Genomic DNA, 25,501 nt, shown 5'->3' with positions numbered 1-25,501 from the left:
CTGCCCTGAGCCATTTCTGGGAAACCTTATGTACATTAAAAAACTTTGTGTCCTGTTTTGTGGCTATGAGGAGTAAACTATCTGGGGAAACTTGAAAACAAAACTTAGTATATTGATCCTCTTTAAAACTAGGCCAGATTTATTCAAAATCATCACCGTCATCACACTGGACTGCAGGTCACTGAAGCTTGAAGAGGCTCAGTTTCCCCACTGTAAAATGGGGATAAAATGACAATCTCAGGGGTGGGGAGAGTAAGTGCGATCTAACGGGGACATGGATTATGTCCGATTTGATTTTTCCATGGCATAGTGGGTAGGGTACGGGCCTGGGAGCAGAAGGTCATGGGTTCTAATCCCGAATCTGCCGCTTGTCTGCTGTGTGACCTTGGGCAAGTCACTTTACTTCTCTGGGCCTCAGTTCCCTCATCTGTAAAAGGGGGATTGAGACGGTGAATCCCACATGGGACAGGGACCGTGTCAAACCCGATTTGCTTGTAACCACCCCAGTGCTTAGTACAGTGCCTAACACACAGTAAGGACTTAAAAAATACCATAATTATCATTCTACTTATCTCAGTCCTGAACACGGTGCTAGGCACCTAGTATTTGCTCATAAAATTTCAAAATTGTCATTTCATCCCTGTGCTTAGCACATCAGTTGTGTGGGTCCTTCATCATATCTTCCTTCCTTCTTACCAGAAAATCCACCCCCACACAAACCATCTCAGGTAAGAAGCAAGAGGACCTGCGTACTAGTCCCAGCTCTGCCACTTAAAAACCATGAGGTCTTGGGCAAGCTATTTAACTTCCCTCTTGACCGTAAACTCGCTGTGGCCCAGAATGAGTCTGTTTATTGTTGTATTGTGCTCTCCCAAACACTTAGTATAGGCTCCCCTTTTCCCTCTGCTCCCTCTACCCCCCACTTCACCTCTCCACAGCTAAACCCTCTTCTCCCCCCTTTCCCTCTGCTCCTCCCCTTCTTCCGTCCCACTCCCTCAGCACTGTACTCGTCTGCTCAACTGTATATATCTTCATTATCTTATTTATTTTGTTAATGAGACGTACATCACCTTGATTCTATTTATTTGCTATTGTTTTAATGAGATGTTCTTCCCCTCGATTCTATTTATTGCCAGTGTCCTCGTCTGTCCGTCTCCCCCGATTAGACCGTAAGCCCGTCAAAGGGCAGGGACGGTATCAGTTACCGATTTGTCCATTCCAAGCGCTTAGTACAGTGCTCTGCACATAGTAAGTGCTCAATAAATACTATTGAATGAATGAATGCTCTGCACACAGTAACAGCTGAATAAATATGACTGACTGACTCTGTGCCTCAGTTTCCATATCTGTAAAATGGGAATTGAATAACTGTTCTCCCTCCCCTTTAGAGGAGAGCCAAAGGTGGGACATGGACTGTGCCTGACCAGATTATCTTGTATCTACCCCAATGGCTAGTATAGTGCTTGGCACATAGTAAGGATTTAAATTATATTATTATTATTTTCTAGGGCTAGTATGTGAGCTCAGTGGCTAGTGTAACCTTACCATAATCGCCACAGCTTCAGGGGAGAAACGTTTTTCCTCTGGTCCTCTGGGCTTCGGCAACAATTCCAGATTCCAGAGTATCTCTTTCCTTTAGCAATCCACATGAAGAAGTGAATCGAGTCCCTAATTAAACGAAAGACTGAGAGAGGATTAAGAACTGCCCCTGGAGAAACACGCACTCGAACGTTTCCACGTGCAACTGTACAGATTTGCTTTACCACTGGATATACTGCTGTTTTCCTTTAGGGAATTGTGCTCTGTTTGGCTCTTTTTATATTATAATAATGTTGGTAATTGTTAAGCGCTTATTATGTGCCGAGCACTGTTCTAAGCGCTGGGGTAGACACAGGGGAATCAGGTTGACACCACGTGGGGCTCACAGTCTTAATCCCCATTTTACAGATGAGGTAACAGGCACCGAGAAGTTAAGTGACTTGCCCAAAGTCACATGTAGACTAATAGTGTTCTTTTGAACTGAAATGAGGAATAAAATCATTCTTCATTTCCACAATGGATTGTAGAAAAGCACTCGTATGGTTAGGGCCATAGTACGTCAATAAGTACTATCAAAATCTATGTCTAGAAGACTTGCTACGCAGACTGTACGCTAGACTGTAAGCTCACCGAGGACAGGTAATGTGTCTGTTATGTTGCTATACTGGACTCTCGCACACACTCAGTACAGTGCTCTACACTGACTGACTTAAGGGTAGGGACCAAGTTTTCTCCTTTTCTTAATACTCTCCTAGGTGCAGCATTAAGTGTTCCACAGCAGAGAACAGCGTAGCCTAAGGGAAAGAGCACAAGCTCGGGAATAAGAAAGGTCTGGGTCATTCATTCTTTCAATCGAATTTATCAAGCATTTACTGTGTGCAGAGCACTGTACTGTAAGCGCTTGGAAAGTACAATTCGGCAATAAAGAGAGACAATCCCTGCCCACAATGGGCTTACAGTATAAAAGGGGGGAGGCAGATAACAAAACAAGTAAACAGCCATCAATATAAATAGAATTACAGACATATACACATCAAAAGAAGTAAACAGGGACAAATAAATATAATTATAGATATATACATATATACATAAGTGTTGTGGGGTGGGGAATGGGAGAGGGCACAAAGGGAGCGAGTCGAGGTGATGCGGAAGGGAGGGGGCGCTGAGGAAAAGGGGGGCTTAGTCTGGGACCTAATCCTTCCACTTGTCTGCTGTGTGAACTTGGGCAAGTTGCTTCACTTCTCTGTGCCTCAGTTCCCTCATCTGTAAAATGGGGATTAAGATTGTGAGCCCCATGTGGAATAAAGACCGTGTCCAACATGATCAGCTTGGATCTGATGGAGCACTTACTTAATAAGTACTTGAGAAATACCAAAAAGAACAAAATATAAAAAGAGGACACGCAGTAAAATACTCTGAACACATAGGACCGGCCAGAACAGTACTCTAAACACAGAGATCACACAATGAATAGTACTGAGTAACGGAACCATTGCTTTCCCCAAAATGTCCCTCCCAAACTCGCCTCTCCAATTGACCCCTAAGTTCCAAAACAGCAAAATTCATGAGCCCAAATTTCCTAGTGGATCTAATGAGATATCGCTTTGCAACACTTAAGGTAATTACTTGTGGGAAACCACAGATCTTCTTTATGATCTAAAAACTAGCAACTTATCAGGGTTCATCTATCAGATACTACGCGGCGAGGACTGCTTTAGAAAGCAGAAAGGCCCGCTCAGCGATCCAACGAATCCCTTACAGCGGGCAATGAGGAGGAGCGGCCGAGAGCACGAAGGTTTTTGGCCGAAGGCCGGAGAAACACAAGGCAAATGTCTACCGCTATGAATTGACAAGGAAACACAGAGCTTGGTCTTTTCTAACCACGGAGGAAGCCGCGAGAGCCTAAAAAGCGATGTCGCCTGAGGGAGTTTCTCTTCCGATCTTGATCATTTTCACGTTTTCATGTTTTCTCGACCAAGTCAAAGAGGAACAACATCTCATCAAGACCATTGTATATTGCATTGGTGCTAAGCACGGTACTGAGTGCTAGGGAAAGGTGGAAGGGTAATGGACCAGACACAGGCCCTGGCTCTAGACTCTAAACTCAATATGGGCTGAGAATATGTCTGTTAATTCTCTTGTATTGTACTCTCTCAGGCACTTAGAACAGTGCTCGGCACATAGCAAGTTCTCAATAAATAACATTGATCGATCCAGAGGGAGCTTCCAGCGTAAACTGGGGAGGAGAACTGGGGATAGATGCGCAGGGAATAGAGATAGAGCAAGAATGATAAACAATGGTAAAAAAAAGAAGCAGTGTGGCCTTGGGGCAAGAACATGGGGCTGGAAGTCAGAGGACCTGGATCCAATCCTAGATCTGCCACTTATCTGCTGTGTGAGTTTGGGTAAGTTAACTTCTCTGGGCCTCGTGTTCCTCTTCTGTAAAATGGGGATTTAATACACGTTCTCCCTCCTAAGCTTGTAAACCCAGCGTGGACAGGGACTCCGTCTGACTTGATTATTCCGTATTTACGCCGGAAGGCGCATGTCACAGAGTAAGCTCTTACTAAATACCACCATTATTAAAAACAATAGGAGTGGAAGTACTTTCCTTTAAAAAGTTGTCAAGTTTTTTGCTGCCCCCAAATGGCGGTCTCTAGCCCAACTACGTCAGCCTTCCCAGCATTTATCGGTTATTTTTGTTGCTGCCGGTGGTACCTGAGGTCATTTCAACTACGGTAAAAGGGGACCTTGAGCTGTAGTTCTGGTCTTGGAAGAGGTCTTTGTTTTGAGTCATAAACAGAGGGTGGGCTTAGTACAGTGCTCAGCACACAGTAAGTGCTCAATAAGTACGATCGAATGGATGAATGAATAGTGCTGATCTCATCTGTCTCGGGGCTCTCTCCCACATCATTCATTCAATAGTATTTATTGAGCGCTTACTATGTGCAGAACACTGTACTAAGCGTTTGGAATGTACAGTACGGCAACAGGTAGAGACAATCCCTGCCCAGTGACGGACTCACAGTCTAATCGGGGGAGACAGACAGCAGAGCAAAACAGAACAAAACAAAAACAAGACAAAATTAATAATGTTGGTATGTGTTAAGCGCTTACCATGTGCCGAGCACTGTTCTAAGCGCTGGGGTAGACACAGGGGAATCAGGATGTCCCACCTGGGGCTCACAGTCTTAATGCCCATTTTACAGATGAGGTCACTGAGGCACAGAGAAGTGAAGTGACTTGCCCACAGTCACACAGCTGACAAGTGGCAGAGCAGGGATTCAAACTGATGACCTCTGACTCCAAAGCCCGTGCTCTTTCCACTGAGCCACACTGCTTCTCTAATTATCAAGATAAATAGAATCAAGGAGATGCATGCCTCATTAACAAAATAAATAGGGTAATAAATACTCTATACAAATGAGCACAGTGCTGAGGGGAGAGGGAGCTGAGGGAAAGGGGGCTCAGCTAAGGGGAGGGGAAGGGAGAGGAGCAGAGGGTGGAGGGTGGAGCGGGAGCAGAGGGAGCAGAAGGAAAAGGGGGTAGCTCAGTCTGGGAAGGCCTCTTGGAGGAGGTGAGCTCTCAGTAGGGCTTTGAAGAGGGGAAGAAAGTAAGTTGGGTGGAGGTGAGGAGGGAGGGCATTCCAGGACAGCGGTAGGGCGTGGGCCAGGGGTCGACGGCGGGATAGGCGTGAACGGGAGATGGTGAGGAGGTGAGCGGCGGAGGAGCCGAGTGTACGGGGTGGGCAGTAGAAAGAGAGAAGGGAGGTGAGGTAGAAGGGGGCGAGGTGATGGAGAGCTTTGAAGCCAAGAGTGAGGAGTTTTTGTTTCGTGTGGAGGTTGATAGGCAACCACTGCAGGTTTTTGAGAAGAAATAATAATAATAATTGGTATTAATTATTAATGTTGGTATTTGTTAAGCGCTTACTATGTGCCGAGCACTGTTCTAAGCGCTGGGGTAGACATAGGGGAATCAGGTTGTCCCACATGGGGCTCACAGTCTTAATCCCCATTTTACAGATGAGGGAACTGAGGCACAGAGAAGTTAAGTGACTTGCCCACAGTCACACAGCCGACAAGTGGCAGAGCTGGGATTCCAACTCATGAGCCCTGACTCCAAAGCCCATGCTCTTTCCACTGAGCCACGCTGCTTCTCCAAAACCTCCTGCCTCTGGTCTGGATTGCCTTCCCTCCTCAAATCCAACAGACAATTACTCTCCCCACCTTCAAAGACGTATTGAAGACACATCTCCTCCAAGGGGCCTTCCCTAAGCCCCCCTTTCCTAATCTCTTACTCCCTTGCACATCACCCTGCTCCCTTTATTCATCTCCACTCCCAGCCCCAGGGCACTTAAGTACATATCTGTAATTCACTTATATTAATGTCCGTCTCCCCCCCTAGACTGTAAGATTGTTGTGGGCAAGGAATGTATTTACTGTTGTACCGTATTCTCATTCATTCATTCAATCATATTAAGCACTTACTGTGTGCAGAACACTGTACTAAGTCCATGGGAAAGTACAATGCAACAATAAACAGTGACATTCCCCTGCCCACAATGAGCTCACACTCTGAGGTGATGGCGGGAGGAAGAGACAGACATCATTATAAATAAATAATAACTAGAGATATATAAGTACTATGGGGCTGGGAGGCAGGGGGGAGATCAAAGGGAGCAAGTTCGGGTGATGCAAAAGGGAGTGGGTGATGAGAAAGGGTGGGGCTTAGCCCGGGAAGGCCTCCCGGAGGAGTTGTGCCTTCAGTAGGGCTTTGAAATGGAGAATAATTTTATTGTCTGTGGGATTTGAGGAGGGAGCACTGCAGGCCAGAGGTGGGATGTGGGCCAGGGGTTGGCGGTGAGACAGGTGAGATGGAGGCACAGAGAGAAGGTTCATTCATTCAGTAGTATTTATTGAGCACTTACTATGTGCAGATCACTGTACTAAGCACTTGGAATGTACTAATCGCTAACAGATAGAGACAGTCCCTGCCCTTTGATGGGCTTCCAGTCTAATCATTCTAAGGTTAGCACTAGAGGAGTGAAGTGTGAGGGCTGGGTTAGAGAAGTGAGCTGAGGTGGGGTGGGGGCAAGGTGATGGAGAGCTTTGAAGCCAATGGTGAGGAGTTTTTGTTTGATATCGAGGTGCATGGGCAACCATTGGAAATTTTTGAGGAGGCATGACCTGAACATTTTTGTAGAAAGATGAACCTGGCAGCAGAGTGATGAATGGACTGGAGTGGGGAGAGCCAGGAGGTTGGGAGATCAGCAAGGAGGCTGATGCAGTAATCTAGGCAGGTTAGGATGAGTGACTGTACTAACGAGGTAGCCATTTGGATAGAGAGGAAAGGGCGAATCTTAGCCATGTTGTGAAGGTGGGACCGACAGGATTTGGTGACAGATCGAATGTGTGGGTTGAATGAGAGAGACGAGTCAAGGATAACTCCAAAGTTAGGAGCTTGTGACATGGGAAGGATGGTGATGCTGTCTACAGTGCTGGGAAAGTGAGGGAGAGGACAGAGTTTGGGTGGGAAGATAAGGAGCTCTGTTTTGGACATGTTAAGTTTGAGGTGACCGGAGGGCATCTAAATACCCTGTATTCATTCATTCATTCATTCAATAGTATTTATTGAGCGCTTACTATGTGCAGAGCACTGTACTAAGCACTTGGAATGAACAAGTCGGCAACAGATAGAGACGGTCCCTGCCGTTTGACGGGTTTACGGTCTAATTGGGGGAGACGGACAGGCAAGAACAATGGCAATAGAATCAAGGGGAAGAACATCTCATTAAAACAATGGCAACTGAATAGAATCGAGGCGATGTACATTTCATTAACAAAATAAATAGGGTAATGAAAATATATACAGTCGAGCGGACGAGTACGGTGCCGAGGGGATGGGAAGGGAGAGGGGGAGGAGCAGAGGGAGATGCGGGGGAAAAGAGGGTTAAGCTGCGGAGAGGTGAAGGGGGGGCGGTAGAGGGAGTAGAGGGAGAAGGGGAGCTCAGTCTGTATCTACCCCAATGCTTAGAACAGAGCTCTGCACTTAGTAAGCGCTTAACAAATACCAACATTATAAATAGAGATGTCTTGAAGGCAGGAGGAGATGTGAGTCTGGAGAGAGGGAGAGAGATCGGGGCGGAGTTGTGGATTTCGGTATCATCTGCATAGAGTTGGTAGCTGAAGCCATGGGAATGAATGAGTTCTTCCAGGGAATGTGTGTAGTTGGAGAATAGAAGGGGACCCAGAACTAAATCTTGAGAGACCAAGCACTTAATACAACGCTCGGCACACACTAAGCGCTCGGTAAATACGGTTGACTGACACTCACTTTCATGAAGGATGGAAAGCTGGATTGGGGTGAGTCTTCATCCTGGTGGTGGCAGGTTAGAGAGGAAGGGCCCATCAACATTCCAAAACTTTCCAGTACAACTCCACAACCTGAACACACTTCATTTTAACGACCTCTTCGCAAGGCCCAGTATCTCTACCGCGAAAGGTCGAAGACAATAAGAATTAACCCCAGAGAGTCACCGCACTCGAGAGGGAACCCAGAGATTGGTGAGGGCAGAGAAAGGTCCATTTCGGAGTGGAGGTGAGATCGTGAAGCCAGAGGAGAGAGGAGGGAGACCAAATCAAAGCTTCCTCGGACTTTGCCTATACTAACAAATTTCCTGGGTTCTTAATACCTGGAAATACTCTGGCCACGATTATCTGGGTTTTGTTGGGCAAATAAACATATTCAGCTGAAAGATCCAGGCAATTCGAGCCAAGAAGAAGTGTCGCTTAGTGTTAGAGCACGGGCCTGGAAATCAGGAGGAGCTGGATTCTAGTCCCAGCTCTGCTATTTGTCTGCTGTGTGACCAGGCAACTCACTTATCTTCTCTGTGCCTCAGCTATCTCATCTGTAAAATGGGGATTAAAACTGTGAGCCAGAGAAGTAACTGAGGCCCAGAGAAGTTAAATGACTTGCCCACAGTCACACAGCTTCCAGGTGCCGGATCCGGGATTCGAACCCATGACCTCTGACTCCCAAGCCCGGGCTCTTTCCACTGAGCCACGCTGCTTCTCTTGCCACGCTGTTTACCTGGCATATAGAAAGTGCTTAACAAATACCACAATTATTATTATTAGAGACTTGTTTGAGTCAATCCCGTCTCAGAGCACAAGTGTAGAGGAAGTGGAAAGAAACTGGGATGAGGATTGAGGTTGGATACTCGGCTCTGCCACTGATCTACTGTGTGTCCTTAGGCAAGACACTTAATATTTCTTTGCCCTATTTATAAGCATCTAGATAGTAAACTCCTTAAGGGCAAGGGTCGTGTCTACCAACTCTATCGTACTCTCCCAGATGCTTAGTACAGTGCTCTGCACCCAGTAAGCGTTCAATAAATACCACTGATCGCAAAATACGGATGAAATACCTGCTCTTCCTACCTCTTAGGCTTGGGGATAGAGACTGTGTTTGATCTCACCAGCACTTAGAACATAGAAAGTGCTTAATAAATGCCATTAATAACAACGGAATTCCACTCGATTTACTGTTTCTTTTAATATAGAGTTGTTTTTTTTTTCTAAATCAACATTATTTTTTTCCAGAGGCATCTGGAGAACCAGGTGTTTGTCTACTTAGTTAAGAGTGAAAGAGGAAGTGGTTTTTGCCTGTTGACTCCGAAGAGTGATCTGGACTTTGAGACAGTCCGTAAGGTGGATAGCAGGGAAAGAATAAGGAAAGCAGTGGACTGTCTCTTACTTGATTTCTCAAACCAAGTCAAGGGGGCTTTCTCTGCTAATCAATGTTATTTACTGAACATTTACTATGCGCAGAACACTGTACTAAGTGCTCGGGAGAGTACAAAACAACAAAATTAACAGACATGTTCCCTTCCCATAACGATCTTACAGATTACAAGGGACAAGTGATGATTGCTTCGCCACCAAGTAAGAATCACGAATTTTAGCGATGCTGGTCTTTGGTAAGTTCTAGAATAGGGGAGTGAAACAAAAACTGAGTATTCACTAGCAAATGAAACAGAATATTCACTAGCAAATGAAACAGAAAATTCAGGCCCCACAATAAAACCTTTGATCTCAATGTTCCTAATGTTATAATAACGATAATAATTATAACAATAATCACAGCTTTGGTTAAGTGCTTACTACATACCAGGCACTGTACTAAACGCTGGGGTATTTTTAAGAAAATCGTGTTGGACGTAGTTGCTGTCCCACATGGGGCTCACAGTCTTAATCCCCATTTTACAGATGAGGTAACTGAGGCACAGAGAAGTTAAGTGAGTTGCCCAAGGAAGCAGCGTGGCTCAGTGGAAAGAGCACGGGCTTTGGAGTCAGAGGTCATGAGTTCGAATCCCAGCTCTGCCACTTGTCAGCTGTGTGACTGTGGGCAAGTCACTTCACCTCCTCTGTGCCTCACTTACCTCATCTGTAAAATGGGGATTAACACTGTGAGCCCCACGTGCGACAACCTGATTCCCCTGTGTCTACCCCAGCGCTTAGAACAGTACTCTGCACATAGTAAGCGCTCAACAAATACCAACATTATTATTATTATTAGAACAGACCAGTGGCAGAGCCGGGATTAGAACTTCTGACTCCCAGGCCCGTGCTCTACCCACTAGACCACGCTGCTCTATCTCTAGATTGTAAGCTCCATGTGGGCCAGGAATGGGCCTGTCTATTGCTATTTTGTACTCTCTCAAGTGCTTCATACAGTACTCTGCACACAGTAAGTGCTCAGTAAATACACCTGAATGAATCTTCTTTAGGATGGGGATCGACAGGATATTCGAAGCCAAGTGCATTTTCGGGGACCCTAATTGTTTCTCTAATTTTCTAGCATTGCTACCAACCGGGACCAAAGAAAGATAGGGGAACCACGTAAGTACGCAGGCCAAAGCCTCAGTGGACAGTTCTTCTGCTTTCTCGGAAGATGCCAGCCCCTCACCTCTCTCGCCCTGCACAGCTTGTGCCCTCTTAGCCTCTGTGAAGGGAAACCAGGTGGCACAGCCGCGCGGCTGGGAAAGCACTGGCCTCTGCCACAGGCTTGGCAACAGGATGTGGGGACTCTCATGTCACCCCGAGCTCGGTGCAGGGAAGGATTCTGACTTCAGCAGCTTCTCCAACCCCCGGCTCAGAGGGCCCACAGGGCGGGCAGTGGGAGATGATAGCATCGCACCAGGTGTTTAACGTCAACAAAAGAGCCGAAGGTTTCTACCGATGGGGAGGAAAAAGAAAGATGGCGGAAGGGCCAGACAGGGTGTCTGCTGCAAATACCACCCGCTGCATCATGCCACTTACACTGGCTTAGAGCCAGTGCTGCTTTGTGGGGACGCTGAACACGTCAGGGGGATGAGAGAGCACGTGGGAAAAGTAGAGCTTCAGTAAAGGCAGATGTCCTCCAAGAGGCCTTCCCTAAGCACGCCCCTTTCTCTTCATTCACTCCCCTCTGCGACACCCTGACTTGCTCCCTTTATTCATCCCTCCTTCTCAATCCCATAGCACTTCTATACATATCTGTCATTTATTTATATTAATGTCTGTCTCCCCCTCTAGACTGTAAGCTCACTGGGGGCAGAGAATATGTCTGCTTATTGTTGCATTCTACTCTCCCAAGAACTTAGGACAGTGGTCTGCGCACAGTTACTGCTCAATAAATACGACCGAGTGAATGACATACACACGCTCGCCTGAAAGGGCTCCTTCTACCCTCTGTAACACAGGTTTCTTTTTTTTTTTTAAATGGAGTTTTTTAAGCACTTACTATGGGTCAGATACTGTACTAAATGCTGGGGTGGTTATCAGCTAATCAGTTAGGACACAGTCCCTGTCCCCTATGGGGCTCAAAGCCTTAATCCCCATTTTATTAATAATAATAATAATAATGTCGGTATTTGTTAAGCACTTACTATGTGCCGAGCACTGTTCTAAGCGCTGGGGTAGACCCAGGGGAATCAGGTTGTGTCACTTGGGGCTCACAGTCTTAATCCCCATTTTACAGATGAGGTAACTGAGGCACCGAGAAGTGAAGTCGTGGCTCAGTGGAAAGAGCACGGGCTTCGGAGTCGGAGGTCGTGGGTTCGAATCCCGGCTCTGCCACTTGTCAGCTGGGTGACTGTGGGCAAGTCACTTCACTTCTCTGTGCCTCAGTTACCTCATCTGTAAAATGGGGATTAAGACTGTGAGCCCCACATGGGACAACCTGATTCCCCTGTGTCTACCCCAGCGCTTAGAACAGTGCTCTGCACATAGTAAGCGCTTAACAAATACCAGTTCTAACATCTGAAGTGACTCGCCCACAGTCACACAGCCGACAAGTGGCCGAGCCGGGATTCGAACCCATGACCTCCGACTCCAAAGCCCGTGCTCTTTCCGCTGAGCCGCGCTGCTTCTAGGGAGCTGAGGCGCAGAGAAATTAAGTGACTTGCCCAAAAACACACACCAGACAAGTGGCGAAGCTGGGATTAGAACCCAGGTCCTTTGACTCCCAGGCCTGTGCTCTATCCTCTAGGCCACACTGCTTCTCTTCTTCACTGCTCCTTGTTGACCTGGTGACTCAGATTCCCATTCAAGTCCTCAGGACACTGCAGGCTCTCTTTCACCTCTACATTCTACTCCACTCCCACAAAATAAACAAAATAATTGGATTTTCTCCCACTTCCTCTGGTTGCTGTTCCCCAATCCCAAAGAAAGCCTCAGAATCACTCAACGAAGGAGTTGGTTTGCAAGAGAGTAATCATAATAATTGTGGTATCCGTTAAGCACTTACTGGGTGCCAGGCACTGTACTAAGCGCTGGGGTGGATATAAGCAAATCGGGTTGGACACAGTTCCCGTTCCACATGGGGCTCACGGTCTCAACCCCCATTTTACAGATGAGGTAAAGATGAGGTACAGAGAAGTGAACTAACTTACCCAAGGCCACACAGCAGACAAGTGGAGGATCCGGGATTAGAACCCACGACCTTCTGACTCCCAGGCCCACGCTCCTGAGCCACGGCGAATGAAGTTCCCCTACGGGTGCCTGCGTAGCCGGAAAGGCCCACAGTTCTGATCTCACCGTGCACACACCTAGGCTGTCCTCTATTGCGCCGTCTCAACTGCCGTTTGCAACACCGGGCATTTTTTCCACTCGTGCCTCCTTTCCTCCCCACCCTCTTGAAGTTGATGCTCAAAACGAGGCACTGGGCATTTTTTCCACTTTTGCCTCCCTCCCTCCGCACCCTCTTGAAGTTGCTGCTCAAAAAGAGGCATGGAGAAGTGAAGTGACTTGCCCAAGGTCACTCAGCAGATAATAAAGGGCGGAGCCAGGATTAGAACCCACAGCCTTCTCCGTACTCTATCCACTACACTACGCACATGGTCCATGAGGGTCTGCCCTACCCGGGTTTCTCGAGTGCCCGTTTTGGGCCTGTTTTGGCTGGACTGACTGCGGTGGAGTGGGGCGGGTTAGGCGGGCGGTGTTACACCTCTGGAGAGGAAGCGTTATCAGCCTCAGCATTATCATTTCTAGCATTCACAGAACACCTAGGGCTTTTTTTTTTCAAGGCAAGTGGTCAAAATAGAAAAAAAAAAAAACACCCACCATCCATCACACCAGTCTAAGAAGTGGGTCAGAAAGACTCATATCAACAAAATACTACAAAAGCTTTTAACAAAGGGAGGAAGAAAATTCCTTTTAAAAAGGCAGGACCAACTGGTCATCAGGGTATGAGGTTTCCAGCTGATTTTTGATGGCGGGAGCCCCGCACAAGGAGCCCCAAAGAGCAGGCGTGTGTGTGTGGAGGGGGGTTCTCCTAAAATTCATTCAATCATATTTATGGAGAAGCAGCGTGGTGTAGTGGATACAGCACGGGTCTGGGAGTCAGGAGGAGCTGGGTTCTAATCCCAGGTTCGCCACTCGTCTGCTGTGTGACCTTGGGCAAGTCTATTTACTTCTCTGAGCCTCAGTCCCTCATCTGTAAAATGGGGATTGAGACTGTGAGCCCCATTTGGGACCGGGACCGTGTCCAACCGGATTTGCTTGTATCTACCCCAGAGTTTAGTACAGTGCCTGACACATAGTAAGTACTTAACAAATGGCATTATTATTATTGAGCACTTACTGTGTGCACAGCACTGTACTAAGCGGCCGGGAGAGTACAGTACAACAATAAACAGATACAGCCCCTGCCCGTAACGAGTTTAAAATCCCTGAGTGGCTAAATTTGGTCTGGGGGGGGGTCTCGTGCTCTCTGCCATTTTCTTACCAGGGCTGCCGCACCTCAGTCGATCATTTATTGACCACTTTCTATGTACAGGACACTGCACTAAGCACTTGGGAGAGTACGACTCAACATTCTAACAGGAACACTGCCCGCCCCCAAGGAGTTTACAGTCCAGAGGGAGAAAACAGACAACCATATAAATGAATTATGGATATGCACGTGAGTGTTGCGGGGCTGGGCGATGCGAAAGGAAGAGAGGCCAAGTCACCCTTTGTGGCTACCACAACTCTAGTCCGGAGGGCCCTTTGATATAAGTCTCAGCCGGTATTTGTTACATCCTCCCCCTGACACTGCTTTCACCCCAGTATCCACCCAGATGTCGTCAGATGGCGTGGTTCCCGGAGGACGTGACTGAAGCTTCCTATAGTTGGAGATTTGCCCCCTTTGCTACTATTTTTTGGGGTATTCGTTAAGCGCTTACTATGTCGAGGCACCGTACTAAGCACCGGGGTATTTACCAACTAACCAGTTTGGACACAGTTCATGTCTCACATGGGGCTCACGGCTTTACAGATGAGGAAACTGAGGGACAGAGAAGTTCAGGGACTTGCCCAAGGTCACGCAACACGCAAGTGGCGGAGCCGGGATTAGGACCCAGGTCCTTCCGACTCCCAGGGCCCGTGCTCTATCCGCTACGCCGTGCTGCATCACCCTCCCCGGACGACTTTTTGAACACCCAGAGAGAAAGGGAGAGATGTGAGCCTCATCTCCATTGGGGCCCCCAAACAAAATCAATCCGTCAATCAATCCGAGCTATTTATTGAGCGCTACACATGCAGGGCACTATAGTAAGCATTTGAGAGAGTACAAGGCGACAGAATTAGCAGACGCATTCCCTGTCCATAACAAGCTTACAGTCTAGAAGCTGGGAGGTGGAGGAGGGGAACCACGATCCTTACTCACTTTTTGCTTTTCAGAGCAGGCACATATCTCCCTACGTCGAAGAGTTTCGTCCTCTCCCCTCTTCCCAGCTTCCCGAAAGCTCCGGGAGGGAGGGGAATCAGATCCTCAGGAGGTTCTGCCGGTGGGAGAGGTCAGGGAGGGATGAGAGAAGAGAGATGGTGGGAGGGAATCGCGTAGAGCACCTGCAACCTCTTGCAGAGCGACGGCAGCCGCTAGCCAGGGAGTGAACGACGCTCTGATCGAAAGGCTGATCCTCAGGTTTTCACTCGTCGGACACGGGTGCAAGCTGCAGAGTGAGGTTTTGAAGACTAAATGCTCCCTCATTTGAGGGTTCCCTCCTTCTCCCCCAGTTTTGAATGCAGAGGAAAGGAGCTCAGGACAAGAGCCGAGAGGCAGCACAGTAGAGTGGCCTGGGAGCCGAAAGGTCATGGGTTCTAATCCCAGCTCTGCCACTTATCTGCTGTGTGACTTTGGGCAAGTTACTTCACTTTCTGCCACTTGGCAGCTGTGTGACTGTGGGCAAGTCACTTCACTTCTCTGGGCCTCAGTTACCTCATCTGGAAAATGGGGATTAAGACTGTGAGCCCCACGTGGGACAACCTGATTCCCCTGTGTCTACCCCAGCGCTTAGAACAGTGCTCTGCACATAGTAAGCGCTTAACAAATACCAACATTATTATTATTATTCTCTGTGCCTCAATTACCTCAATCTGTAAAATGGGAATTGAGACTGTGAGCCCCACCTGGGACAGGGACTGTGTCTGACCCGATTTACTTGGAGCCACCCCAGTGCTAAATACAGTGCCTGGCACATAGGAAGTGTTTAACAAATACCACAATTATTAGACTGTGGGCAAGTCACTTCACTTCTCTGGGCCTCAGTTACCTCATCTGTAAAATGGGGATTAACTGTGAGCCTCACGTGGGACAACCTGATGACCCTGGATCTACCCCGGCGCTTAGAACAGGGCTCTGCACATAGTAAGCGCTTAACAAATACCAACATTATTATTATTATTAGAAGCAGCACGGCATAGTGGATAGAGCACAGACCTGGGAGTCAGAAGGTCGTGAGTTCTAATCTCCACTCTGCCGCTTGGCTGCTATGTGACTTTGGGCAAGTTACTTCACTTCTCTGTGCCTCAGTTACCTCATCTGGAAAACGGGGATTGAGACTGTGAGCCCCACATAGGAGAGGGACTATATCCAACCCAATTTGCTTGGATCCACCCCAGTGCTTAGTACAGTGCCTGGCACATAGTAATCGCTTAAAAAGTTTCGTGTTTTTTTTTTTTTTTTTAAGAATGTGGGACCTCAATACCCAAGATATTCCCATCTTTCACGTTCTCTACTCTCCCCTGACCTTCAAGAATACTTTGAGAGCTTACTACGTGCAGAGCAGTGTACTGAGCGCTTGGGAAAGTAGAAAATAACAGAGTTAGCAGACCTGTTTCCTGTCCACATGTTCACAATTTAGAGAGGGAGACGGATGGGAAATCACATCCCCCACCCAAGAAGGACAGTGACTCACTAAGGAGATAACATCATGTCAACAGTCATCCAGCAACAACTGAAGCAGCAGCAGCGTGGTTTAGTGGAAAGAGCCCGGGCTTAGAAGTCAGAGGTCATGAGTTCTAATCCCCGCTCCGCCACTTGTCGGCTGTGTGACTTTGGGCAAGTCACTTGATTTCTCTGTGCCTCAGTTATCTCACCTGTAAAATGGGGATTAAGACTGTAAATCCCACAAGGGACAACCTGATAACCTTGTAAATGCCCCAGCTGTTAGAACAGTGCTTGGCACACAGTAAGCGCTTAACGAATATTATTAACAACTAAGGACTTGCTAGCCCTTGCTTATTCACTCCAGATAGGCGCTTTAATGACTCGCTAATTGAAGCTCAGAATTTGTGGATTCGCCACCTACTAGAGGAATTTTCCACAGCCCCACTGGGTCTACAGATTCATTCTTTCAATCACATTTATTGAGCGCTTACTGTGTGCAAAGCACTGTACTAAGCCCGTGGAAAAGTACAACAATGAAGATTGACGTTCCCTGCCCACAATGAGTTTACAGTCTAGAGGTAGGATGACAGACATCAATACAAGTAAAGAAAGTTACAGATAAGTACATAAGTGCTGTGGGGCTGGGAGCGAGGAAGAACAAAGGCAGCAAGTCAGGGCGATGCAGAAGGCTAAGCCATGGGTTCTAATTCCACCTCTGCCACTTGTTTGCTGTGTGACATTGGGCAAATCGGTCACTTCTCTGGGCCTCAGTTACCTCATCTGTAAAATGGGGGTCGAGACTTCGAGCCCCACGTGGAACAGGCACTACGCCTAACCCGATTTGCTTGTATCCCCCCCCCACGCTTAGTATAGTGCCTGGAACATAGTAAGCGCTTAAGAAACACCATTCTTCTTATTATTGCCGGATGAGGAAAAGCGGGGCTGAGTCTGGGAAAGCCTCTTGGAAAAGATGCGCCTTCGATAAGGCTTTGAAGTGGGGGAGAGTGGTTGTCTGTCAGAGAAGAGGAGGGAGGGCCTTTCAGGTCGAGGCGGGACGTGGACGGGGTCGGCGGCGAGACAAAGGATACGGAGGCACAGTGAGAAGGTTAGCAGTAGAGGAGCCAATTGTGGGGGCTGGCTTACAGAAGGAGAGAAGCGAGGGGTCTTCAGTCTCCCGCCCCTGGTCTCCCCTCCCCTGTTCCCGGCACCCCTCTTCATCCCTCTCCCCACAGGCCGGACTTCCTCAGTGCTCTCCCACCCAACCCCTTCCCACTCCTATCTCCCCTCCGGCCTCACATCCCTGGTATTCCGGCCCAGTGCCAGTTAAACATCTGGAACAACTGGAGAGGGCACGGGTGCCAATGGTGATGGAGAAATATTTTTTCCGGGCACAGTTAACATGAAGTGGACAAAGTCGGGCTGATGTCTAAATTTCTGCCAGCGGCGCTCTGCGGCTGGGGCACGAGGGAGAAGGAGGTAGACCGTGGGACGCAATCCAGGGCTGTGGGTTAGTAGTACGAGATCGACCAAGGGATAGGGGAGCAAGTGAGTTGAGTTCAGTAGAGAAGGTGGTGTGGAGAGCACCAGTTTGAACAACAAGGGACGGTAGTTTGGGGAAGGAGGCTAAATGAGGCCCCTTATCCCTTTCCCCCAGGACTGGCCCCTAACCAGTTCACCCCCTACCCTGTCAAACTCCTTCCTACCCCTTGCCCTCCTCCCCACAGCCTCGGCCAAGTGAGGCCTGTGGAAACCCCGTTCCATCATGGAGAAGCTCCCCTTCATCCTTGACCTGTTTCTGTGTGGGCCACTCCTCCTCCTCACCATCACCGATACCTGGCTCTCCTGAGACCGCACGGTCTCCCCTGCTGTTCTCTTCAGAAGGGCTTCATTTATTCAATCATATCTATTGAGTACTTACTATGTGCAGAGCGCTGTACTAAGCGCTCGGAATGTACAATTCGGCAACAGATAGAGACAATCCCTGCCCAGTGATGGGCTCAATAGAGACAATCCCTGCCCAGTGATGGGCTCGCGGTCTAATCGTCTTCTCCCACTTGCCCAGACTCACTGGGAAAGGAGGCGTTGGCTTCCTTCTCGTGCCCCAATGCCGCTTTCGTACCATTCACCTATTCGATCGTATTTATTGTGGCCAACACTTTAGTAAATGCTTGGGAGACTACATTATAACATTAAACAGACACGTTTCCTGAACACCGTGAACTTACAGACTGGAGAGACCATCTTCCCCGTCCCTCTGAAGCTCATATCATCAGCCTCTAAACACCCACTCCAGATTCTAGTAACAGTCATCTACCGCCGCTTCCCAGGTTCCACCTCCAACTTCTTGATCCATTTTGATCCCTTTTCCACCTTCCATCTCTCTTTCTCCATGCCTACTTTGATCCTTGGGGACTTCAATATCCACAACGGTGTTCTTGATGACCTTTCCACTACCCATTTTCTAGCACTCTCATCTCCACTGACCACCTTCTCTATCTCACCTCACCCTCTCACCAACCTGGACACATACTCTATCTCATCTCTGGCCACTGCACAATCTCCTCACCAACTGTGAAATCCCTTTAACAATAATTATGGTATTTGTTAAATACTATGTGCCAAGCACTATTCTAAACTCTGGGGTATATACAACTTAATCAGGTTGGGCACAGTCCCTGTCCCACAGTGGACTCACACTCTTAATCCCCCTTTGACTGAAGTGGTAACTGAGGCCCAGAGAAGTTGTGAGTTGCCCAAGGTCTCACAGCAGACACGTAGCAGAGCCTGAATTAGAACCCAGGTCCCTCTGATTCCCAGGCCCGTGCTCTATCCATGCAGCTTTCTCTAACTACAACCTCCTCACCTGCCTTCTCTCCGGTACACCTTCTTCCTGTTCTCCTAGAGACCTCCAATCTTCATTCATCCATTCAATTGTATTTATTGAGCACTTACCGGGTGCAAAGCACTGTACTAAGCATGCCCCATTTAACCTCCTTCCCCAAACTACCTTCCCTTGTTGATCAAACTGGTGGTCTCTACACCACCTTCTCTACTGAACTCAACTCTTAGCCTTCGTCGATCTCGTACTACTAACCCACAGCCCTGGATTACCTCCCACGGTCTGCCTCCTTCTCCCTCGTGCACCAGCCGCAGAGCGCTGCTAGCAGAAATTTAGACATCAGGCTGACTTTGTCCACTTCAGGTTAACTGTGCCCGGCTCTGCCGCTTGTCAGTCACTTCGCTTTTCTAAGACTCAGATACCTCATCTGTAAAATGGGCATTGAGACTGTGAGCCCCACGTGGGACAAGGACTGCGTCCAATCCAATTTGCTTATATCCGCCCCTGGACTTAGTATAGTGTGTGGCACATAGTAAGTGCTTAACAAATACCACAGTTATTATTATTATAACCCATGCTTTCCCTACGCATTTGACTATAGTGTCTTGGGGAATTAGGGAATATATGGAGGACAGCATGAACATGCTTGGATATGGCCCAGCATGGTCCATGGCCCATACATGGTCGGTGAACGTGTAAGCAGCAACAAAACAGAGAATTAGATGGCAAATTTTCCTTAACATGGTGTTTTACAAGAATCAGACTCCCACATTCATAGAATTGGATGTATTCAAGGGGGAAGGGAACTTAAATTCTTTAATAGTAAGAGTACATCAATGCTAATAATGATAATCAGAGTGATAATAGAAATGATAATAATGATAATGGTACTTTTTAAGAGCAAACTATGCACCAAGAGCTGAGGTGAATACACGATAATTAGATTGAACACAGTCCCTGTCCCACATGGGCCTCACAGTCTGAGTAGGAAGAAGAACAGGTATTTAATTCCAATTTTACAGATGTGGAAGCTGAGGCACAGAAAAGTGACATGATTTGCTCCAGGTCACACAGCAGACAAGTGGTGAAGCCAGGATTAGAACACAGATTCTCTGACTCCTAGGCCCGTGCTCTTAAGAGAAGCAGCGTGGCTTAGTGGCAAGAACCCGGGCTTGGGAGTCAGAGGTCATGGGTTCTAATCCCGCTCCACCACTTATCTGCTGTGTGACCTTGGGCAAGCCACTTAACTTATCTCTGCCTCAGTTAACTCATCTGTAAAATGGGGATTAAGACTGTGAGCCCCATGTGGGGCAACCTGATTACCTTGTATCTACCCCAGCACTTAAAAAAGTACTTGGCACAGAGTAAGCGCTTAACAAACACCATTATTATTATTATTATTATTATTTCCACTAAGCCATACTCATTTCTACCTTTCCAGCCTGATCAAGTTAGTTCCCACCCCCACTCAGCTCTCCTTTTCCTAGTCTGGACCAAGTTTCCCAAGACCCTTCACGTGCTTTTGTTCCCTCTTTTGGGGAGTAATTTTTATGCACCGGGAATCAGGAACCAGGATCTCAACTCTTTGGAATCTTGGAGATGCTGTCCATGGGAAAATCTTCTAAGGTCACCTACAGAGAGTCAAGACCACGACAGGATCCTTGAGGTTAACTTGGTGGATACCCTTCTCTCAACCTTATTTTCTTCCCTTCCTATACTGTTTGCATAGCTCGGGAAAGACAGAATAGAGATTGAGTAGGAACAGAGAAGGGCAACCTAGATGATCAAGGGGAGAGAAAATCATTCACATGAGCAGGGCTGGATTAGTGCAAGGGCTATAAAAATAATAATTATTATAATGGTATTTGATGATCGCTTACTTATATGCCAGGCATTGCACTAAGGCTATAGAGATTGCCACCCAGGTACTATTTTTTAAAATGGTATCGTTAAGCACTTACTGTGTACTAGACACTATTCTAAGTGCTGGGGTGGATACAACGTAATCAGGTTGGACACAGTCCCTGTCCCCACATGGGGCTCACAGTTTTAATCCCTATTTTCTGATGAGGGAACTGTGGCCCAGAGAGGTTAAGTGACTTGCCCCAAATCACCCAGCTATCAGATCTTAAAGATGATAGGTGCAGAAGAAGTGAAAGGGAGCACTTCCTCCGACACCGAGGGGTGAACAGGAGGAACTGGGTACAATTGGAGGCTGTATGGGGAAAAAATATCAGCCGCTTCAAGAGGAGTTTGGCTAAATGAATAATAATAATGATAATAATAATGGTAGTGGTTAAAACTTTATTATGTACCAGGCACTGTAGTAAGAGCTGGGGTGGACACAAGCAAATCAGGTTGGATGCAGTCCCCGTCCCACTTGGGGTCACAGTCTCAACCCCATTTTACAGATGAAGTCACTGAGGGTCAGAGAAGTGAAGAGACTTGCCCCAAGGTCACACAGCAGACAAGTGGCAGAGCGGGGATTAGAACCCATGACCTACAGTTCCATAATGATTCGAATCCCGGCTCCCCCACTTGTCAGCTGTGTGACGGTGGGCAAGTCACTTAACTTCTCTGTGCCTCAGTTCCCTCATCTGTAAAATGGGGATTAAGACTGTGAGCCCCACGTGGGACAACCTGATTCCCTTGTGTCTACCCCAGCGCTTTAAACGGTGCTCTGCTCACAGTAAGCGCTAAACAAATACCAACTTTTTTTTTTTTAATGATTCCTAGAAAGAAACTTAGGGGTTCAAATGGATAAAACCTAGGTTGATAACAAGGAGGATAATGGTCACCCAATTCTTGTAAACGTTTTGTTGCCATTGCTGGGTACAGAATATGATGGGCCTAGGTGGACCATTGGTCTGATAGTATTTCTTCTCTGGCATATGGATTTGCACCTTTTTCTTCACCTCGCAGCACTTACGTACATATCCATAATTTATATTAATGTCTACCTCTCTTTCTAGACTATAAGCTCCTTATGGGCAGGGAATGAGTCTAGCAGCTCTTTCACTGTACTCTTTCAAGTGCTCAGTACTGTGCTCTGCACACACTCGGTACTCATTAAATATAATTGGTTGTAACTGTTTGATTCTCTCTCTGCTCCCCATTCTGACTTCTGGTGCTAATCTCCCCTCCACAAAGGCTTTGATAAGACTTCTTCCCCCCCAGATTCCTGTTTCCTCCCTCCAGCCATGCACTCCTCTCTGCTAGAGCCCCCCATCTGATTGAGGGACCCCTCTATCCAGAGGGGCTGCATGGTTAACCAGGATAGGGAAGAGGACCTGTCACTATTTAGCCCTGTAGAGATATTTGTCTTGGGTAGCAAACTTTTTTTTAAAAAAAATTGCATTTGTTAAGCGCTTATGATGTGCCAGGAACCGCTCTACGTAGATACAGCTAACGAAGTTGGACACGGTCCCTGTCTCACGTGGGGCTCACAGTCCTATTCCCCATTTTACAGATGAGGTAACAGGCTCAGGGACGTAAACTGTCAGTCAACAAGCTTTTAACCAGCATCTTTTAACTTGTGTGCGAAAAAGGTTTTGACGTTTTTTGTTGCAGGGTTTCTAAAGCTCTGTGAATAACTGGGGTGGCGAACCCCCGACGAACTCCTACCGCAAGTGATGATGATATTTTGCAGAGGGTCAGAGAAAAGTGTAACTCACTGCTTGCGGCTGCGCTGCCTTGGCTTCTCTTGGGAGTGCGGTTTTCTACATGGGCGTACATTTGGATTAATTCCCAGAGGGTGGGGGAAAGGCAGGTTTGAAAGAATGAAAAAAGGGAAAGCGTTATAAAAGTTTGAGAAAGTGCACGGTACGTGTTATCTTCCTTGGCTGGGAAATGCTTAGGCAATAGTAGCAGCGTGTGAGTAACGGCTCCTCTCCCCGTCGTCAAGAGGCTGGGTGACCTCCCGGAAAGAGCCTGGCCTCCAAGTCAGAGTATCTGGACTCTGCCTTTAGCCTCTTGGGTGATCTTGCACAAGTCACTTAACCTGTTTCCTCATCTGTACATAATAATAATAGTACCTGCCTCTTTCTTGCTCACAGGGATTCTGTGAAGACAAAATGAGACAATTTCAGACTGAAGAAACTGCCCTGCTCCTTGGTGAATCCAAAGTTTTGAAAAAAAAAAAGTTCTATTTCCAGGAATTTCCCTATTTGGTGAAGAGGTTTAGAGGATAAAAAAAAAATGAAGGGGAGAGCCCTAAGTCATTTTCTTCTCCGTGCCCGGATTCATGAAAATAAGGGTCATCCATAGCTATGAGGTATGGTAATATGGCCCATCAGAACCGATGGAATAACCACCCCCTTATGAGCATGGCTCAGGGGAAAGAGCCCGGGCTTGGGAGTCAGAGGTCATGGGTTCGAATCCCAGCTCTGCCACTTGTCGGCTGTGTGACTGTGGGCAGGTCACTTCACTTCTCTGTGCCTCAGTTCCCTCATCTGTCAAATGGGGGTTAAGACTGTGAGCCTCACGTGGGACAACCTGATTACCCTATATCTACCCCAGTGCTTAAGCACATAGTAAGCGCTTAACAAATACCAACATTATCTTACACCTGTCCTCCGAAACAAGCAAAGGGAAGAGAAGTTCAGCAAGCCGACCTGACTGAGGTTGGGGCCACTGATATTTTGTTAGAAAGGAATGGAACTCCAAGTGATGTTCCTCTTCGGTGAAGCAGCAGAGCAGTCTAATGGGAAGAGCACGGGACTAGAAGTTTTCCATCACGGCTCGGCATCTTGCCTGCCGTATTATTTTGGGTGAATCACTTAGCTTCCCTGAGCCTTTCCTGGGCCATAAAATGAGCATAAGATCCCTTGTCTCCTGACCTCTTAGACTGTATGCCTAGAGTGGGGAAAGGTCTGGGGCCCATCGTGGCTCGGTGGAAAGAGCCCGGGCTTGGGAGTCAGAGGTCATGGGTTCGAATCCCAGCTCTGCCACCTGTCAGCTGTGTGGCTGTGGGCAAGTCACTTCACTGACCCTCGGTTACCTCATCTGTAAAATGGGGGTGAAGACTTGGAGCCTCACGTGGGACAACGTGATTACCCTGTATCTATCCCAGTGCTTAGAACAGCGCTCCGCACATAGTAAGTGCTTAACAAATACCACCATTATTATTATTATCATCGTCTTGAATCTGTTCTAGCACTTAGCAAAGTGTTTGAAACATAGGAAGCACTTTATCATTCTCACTCTATTGACCTTTGGGGTGGAGAAATCATCAGCTGGATAGAGGAAGTCTCCTTGTCCCATGGAGTTGGGTGAGGGTTGAGGGTTGAGGCAACATTGCAGCCCCCTTTTTCATCACTGCTTTCACCCCCAGGGGCTAGGCTTGGGACTCCTGTCCCCCTCCACTGGACCCTGGAACATGATGGGAACCCTGGAGCTATGCTTGGGACTTCTCTCATTCCTCCCATGAGACTGTAAGCTCCTCCAAGATAACAATAATAATGGTATTTGTTAAGCACTTACTATGTGCCAGACACCGTACTAAGGTGTGAGGTGGATACGAGGAAATAGGGTTGGACACATTCCCTGTACCACGTAGGGCTCACAGACTCAGTCCCCATTTTACAGATGAGGTAACAGGCACAGAGAAGTAAAGTGACTTGCCCACGGTCATACAGCAGACGAGTGGCAGAGCTGGGATTAGAACCCATGACTTCCTGACTCCCAGGCCCGAGCTCCATCCATTACACAGAGAAGCAGCAGCTTGGACTAACGGTTAGAGCAAGGGCGTGGGAGTCGGAAGGTCAAGCGCTGAACAAAAATTCAAGCGCTGAACAAAAAGCATCATTATTATTATGCCATGCTGCTTCTATGTAGGGATCACGTCTACCAACTCCTATGTACTGGACTTTCCCAAGTGCTTAGTACAGTGTTCTGCACCTAGTAAGTGCTCCAGAAATATCACTGATGGGTCAAAGGGCTCAGCTTTGGGACTCTGTGCTCTCAACTAGTTCTGAAGCTGGCTGGGACTCTCCCATCTTTCAGTCATATCACAAGAGAAAATCTCCTGCCTCCTCTCCAAATCTATTCCCATCCACCTGCGCCTCTGACTCCATCCCTTCCCACCTTATCAAAAAACTTTCCCTCTCTGACCACGACCTTCAACCGTTCAGTCTCCGATGGCTTCTCCCTGACTGTTTTCAAACACGCGCTTAGTACAGCGCTCGGCACACAGTAAGCGCTCGAGAAATAAGATTGATTTATTGTGGGTGAGCTTGTCGTCTAGACTGCGAGCTCATCTCTAGACTGTCAGCTCCTTGTGGGCGGGGAAGGAATGTGTCTTATGTTGTACTCTCCCTGGCGCTTAGTACAGCGCTCGGCACAAAGTAAGCGCTCGAGAAATAAGATTGATTTGTGGGTGAGCTTGTCGTCTAGACTGCGAGCTCATCTCTAGACTGTAAGGTCCTTGCGGGC

General features: G+C 47.6%; 1 protein-coding gene across 5 annotated transcripts in view; it reads right to left on the bottom strand.

Moving 5' to 3' along the window:
• The window catches only part of FYB1 (FYN binding protein 1), a 200,933-nt gene that overhangs the window by 118,544 nt on the left and 56,888 nt on the right, over window positions 1-25,501 (bottom strand). For 2 of the 5 annotated variants that reach the window (XM_029060973.1, XM_029060976.2), the window contains exon 2: window positions 1,546-1,684. The exons of 1 other annotated variant lie outside the window; for it this stretch is intronic. In XM_029060973.1, coding sequence (XP_028916806.1) covers window positions 1,546-1,548 — 3 coding nt within the window. In that variant the 5' untranslated portion in view covers window positions 1,549-1,684. Of the gene's footprint in view, window positions 1-1,545; window positions 1,685-14,727; window positions 14,930-25,501 lie in introns of those variants that run through there. 2 more of the 5 variants (XM_029060974.2, XM_029060975.2) reach the window with 2 other exon arrangements.

This window comes from Ornithorhynchus anatinus, chromosome 3 (genome assembly GCF_004115215.2).
Source record: "Ornithorhynchus anatinus isolate Pmale09 chromosome 3, mOrnAna1.pri.v4, whole genome shotgun sequence".
Taxonomy (NCBI): Eukaryota; Metazoa; Chordata; class Mammalia; order Monotremata; family Ornithorhynchidae; genus Ornithorhynchus; species Ornithorhynchus anatinus.
Note: the sequence above shows the minus strand (reverse complement) of the source record. Positions and strands in the feature narration are given on the sequence as shown.